This window comes from Chaetura pelagica, unplaced genomic scaffold, assembly GCF_000747805.2.
Source record: "Chaetura pelagica isolate M959 unplaced genomic scaffold, ChaPel_1.0 scaffold344, whole genome shotgun sequence".
In the NCBI taxonomy this organism is placed as follows: domain Eukaryota; kingdom Metazoa; phylum Chordata; class Aves; order Apodiformes; family Apodidae; genus Chaetura; species Chaetura pelagica.
Genome location: NW_009953098.1, coordinates 7521926 through 7526243, shown reverse-complemented (window position 1 = coordinate 7526243; position 4318 = coordinate 7521926). Strand labels below are relative to the sequence as shown.

The window sequence follows — 4318 nt, the reverse complement described above, 5'->3', positions numbered from 1 at the left end:
CCTGCTGAATATAAAAAGATAAATCTAAGATTTGTTTCATGTAGAATATAAATCACACAATCCTTCTTGCATGATTAGGGGAGGTGGGTATTTCTTCTGTGTTGTGTGAAGGGGTTTTTTTTTTCACTGCCCTAAACAGTCAAAATATTTACTGTGAATAACTCATCCTTTCAATATGCATGCTTACTACCAATAGTTGACTGACTTCCTGGGAACTGATGAGTGATTTGTGAGCTTAAGTAGGATTTTCAGGAAGAAATTAATATTACGCATGAGGATAAGAGATTTAAAGATTCATGTTAAAGGACTGTCAGAAAACCCTTGTACCAGCAGCTTGAAGGCCAGTTGTCTTAACTTTTTTATTAAAAAGGACAAAATAATTTGTATTCATATTTTACAGAGAGAATACAGACAAGTTTTATTACAAATAAATACAGTTAATCGTATAATCTCGTTTGCTGTGCATTGTACCTGTATTGCATGAGCTGCATACTGATGCTTTAATCTAGCTAGCTTGGGACAGCTACAGTATTGAAGCTGTGGCTGCATAGATTTTGTCCATGGAATTCATAAGCTCAAGGCAGGGATGCTGAAGTTTCAACACCTATGTAAGGTGAGAGAGTTATCTTGAAAGTAGTGCAGCTTTGTGTATGCATGTACTGTTGCATCTCCACTTGCCACTTGCAATCTAGACGGACATTCTGTTATCTTCATTTACGACGAGGTAGATGAATTGAAACCTTTAGAATGGCCCAAACTTAGAAGGTGTGATAGCCAGATAAAAGCAAATATCAGTATACTGGTTTAACATATTTGTATATGCTCTTGAATAAGCTAGGAACCAAGAAATATGTGCTAGTTTCAGTCTACTGTTTCTGCAAGCTAACTGTCTATTGCTTGTGAGTTCTTGTTGCTGAACACTCATTGATTTGTGTTTGTTAGGATCGTGCGCATCGTATTGGTCAAAAGAAACCAGTACGGGTGTTTCGACTAATCACTGATAATACTGTTGAAGAGAGGATTGTAGAAAGAGCTGAAATAAAACTGAGACTGGACTCTATAGTTATACAACAAGGTATCAACTGCTATATATGTTTGTCTGCCACAGAATTGTTCAGTCCCTTTAAGTTGGGGTTAAATAACTGTACAAATGTACAGTATGACAGAAAGCAGGCCTTGTATATAATAGCAGTACACTAAATCAACGTAAGAAAGTATAATGTATAAGTTACTAATTTGTTCAGCTGAAATTTTTGAAGAAAATCTGTTTTCCTAAGAAATGGGAGCACAGACTTATACTAAGACTAAATGAAGAAAGCAAACTACAGCTGAATGGTTGTTACTTGGTTTTGTGGTGTGTTAAAAAGGATGAAAAGATATTTTCAATGACAGATTAAAATATTTCTATGTACTTCTTGCCACATGACTTTACTGAGCATTAAGACTGTGTTGTGTGCCTTTGTTTAGAAGCTCTTGGAAGAACAGTTAGAAACTGAGGTTCTCAAGCTAAGTTTTGGTTGTATTTCCTAAAGGGTGGGCTACTGAAAGGAAGATGGTCAAAATTTTGATGGTCTGTGAAGGACAAGATGGGATAATTTGGGGACAAATTTTATTATGTAAAAAATACTTAGAGATTTGGGTTGAAGTCAGTGTTTAAAGATCTTAAAGTACTACCGAATGGTTATTGCAGAATGCTTTGTCATTTTTCATCTTGAAATAAGAATTTGCTCAGCTAACTTTGTAAGAATAAGATCTTAAACCTAAAATTTAGAATATCCAAATGGAAGATATTCTTTAAGGCTTCATCCAAAGTTGTTTGTTTTTGTTTTTTTTAATTTCCCCTGAAGTCCCTGATATCCATTTATTTTCAGCTCAAGTAAAATGCAGTTTATTCTGCGGTTTTTCTTTCCTTGTTCTGCCAGTGATCTAAACAAAATCCACTGTTTGCATGGTCCTACAAGAACTTGTATTATCTCTTTCAAACATGTTTCTTCTAATTTTAGGAAGGCTTATAGACCAGCAGTCTAACAAACTGGCAAAAGATGAAATGCTGCAGATGATCCGTCATGGAGCCACCCATGTTTTTGCTTCCAAAGACAGTGAGCTGACAGAAGAAGATATAACCACTATTTTAGAAAGAGGTGAAAAGAAGGTTAGAGAACAGTTTTGTATGTAATTCTAAATGTGTCAAACATTATATATACATTAAATAAACATTAAATCTGATAACAAATATATTTTTTATGCCCAGTTATTACTTTAGTATTTGTAAATATTTTAAAGCTTATGAAAGTTGTGAAGGACTAGAATTAGTGAGTTATAATTGTTTTCAGAGTTCAGACTGCAACATATCTTAACCACTGTTTATTTTGTAGGCTTTTAAAAAGATGAAACTTTTATGCCATCGATTCAAATAGATAGAAAACATTTACGGATCTTTATTAGGTAATAGGTAGCTCAGTGGAAAAATGAGCTACCATTTTAGCTCCATAGGGTTGGGCATAGATTTGATTTAAAATTAAAAGTTAAGTCATGCAGTTGTAGGCCTACATCACAGCCTAATTTTACTTTAAGGGAAAGTCTTGGATTCAGATTGTTCAAAATTGGAAAGCACTATGGATGTCTGTCATTAGAAGGAAAATAAGTAAAAGTTATAAACAGAAAAAGAGAATACTTTGATAATGATGAAAGTTGTTTATTTTCAGAGAAGATGAAACAGCTTGAGTGAGCTTACAAGTGTTGTTCTGTATTTTCAGACAGCTGAAATGAATGAACGATTGCAGAAAATGGGGGAGAGCTCTTTACGGAATTTCACTATGGACACAGAGATGAGCTTGTACAACTTTGAAGGTGAAGATTATAGAGAAAAACAAAAGGTAATTTTTCTTAAAGGCTTTGAGCCTTTAGATGTGTGAGCATGAAGGCCATACTAGAAGTATTAAGGCTATAAAGGTTATTCTAGAGAAATAAGGATCTACTGAAAAATTCACTTAGCTCTGAGGAAGTATCAATATTCTGAATTTTTGTTAAATTAGCTGTCAGCCTGCTGTTTTTACTAACAGTAAAATCTGATAATATAGCTCAAAATTTATCCTTTCTGCAGCAAAAATCCTATGTTGCATCTTACTGTACTGCTGCAGTCTATATTATTTTACTGCCACATAACCATGAGGAAAAAAATGGCTTTATAATGATTTTATATGTGGAACTGGGACTTAAGTCTTTTTTCATGTTTAAGGTTAGTAATTATTTTTGCAACTTTAGGAAAGCATACAGATACATTCATATCTTTTTTTTCTGTGTATAGCTGAGCATGATGGAGTGGATAGAGCCTCCAAAACGAGAACGCAAAGCTAATTATGCAGTTGATGCCTATTTCAGAGAAGCCCTACGTGTTAGTGAACCAAAAGTCCCAAAGGTAAGAAGTTGGCAAGCGTGGAGTCTTTTTTGTTTTCATGTTGCACCCCCTGCCCTCACCCTATACTGGTAATAAAATGAACATATTTACAAAGTGGTGGGTTGCCACTGCTGCTGAACGATAGCAGTTGTATTGTACAGAAATCAAGTTTATATGCTGTTACTATGTGTATTTTTGAAGGCTCCACGACCTCCAAAACAACCCAATATTCAGGATTTCCAGTTTTTTCCACCACGGTTATTTGAACTTCTGGAAAAAGAAATTCTGTATTATCGTAAGACTATAGGATATAAGGTAATGATTTTTTTTTTTTTCCTTTCCATATTATTGAAATGTATTTGTATTTGTATTCCTCGTTGCAGATTTACTGCAACCTTGACAATAGCTAAATGAAATAAATGAGACTGCAATTAAAAATACGTTATTCTGGTCTGAACTTTTGTAAAGTGCTTCTCATTGTGAAGGAAATGGCTTAAAACCCCTATTCTTCCATTTCTGTTACACTACACAAAACAATTCCTTCCTTCATTAAAAGTTTCATTTCTGTGTAGCTTTGTGTTTTGTGGTGGGCTTCTACCAATAAAATAGAGTAGAAAAAAATAAAGGCAGTTCAGATGCTTCATATATTTCTCCTCAGAACCGAAAGTGGTCTAAGGTGAGAAAATACTTTTTGGCTTATACAATATGACCTTCTAGGCTATGACCTTTTCATTATCACTTTTGCATATCTTGCGTAGAAACTAACAATGTAATTTTCAAGTTGACTTTGTGTTGATAGTAAGTTATAGTAAGTTAAGTGACATCAATTTTTGCATTTTGTGGGGATGTAAAATGTTTAAATGTGTTGAAGTCTGCATGTATTACTACTACAAAAAGAAAACCAGACAACAGACTTATCTT

The 4318-nt window shown here is 34.0% G+C and overlaps 1 protein-coding gene across 1 annotated transcript in view; it reads left to right on the top strand.

Annotated features, from left to right (window-relative positions):
- SMARCA1 (SWI/SNF related, matrix associated, actin dependent regulator of chromatin, subfamily a, member 1) overlaps positions 1-4318 on the top strand; it is a 23539-nt gene that overhangs the window by 9841 nt on the left and 9380 nt on the right. The window contains exons 14-18 of the mRNA XM_009997231.1: positions 943-1075; positions 2004-2152; positions 2757-2876; positions 3308-3418; positions 3599-3712. Of these exons, the coding sequence (XP_009995533.1) occupies positions 943-1075; positions 2004-2152; positions 2757-2876; positions 3308-3418; positions 3599-3712 (627 nt within the window). The remainder of the gene's footprint in view (positions 1-942; positions 1076-2003; positions 2153-2756; positions 2877-3307; positions 3419-3598; positions 3713-4318) is intronic.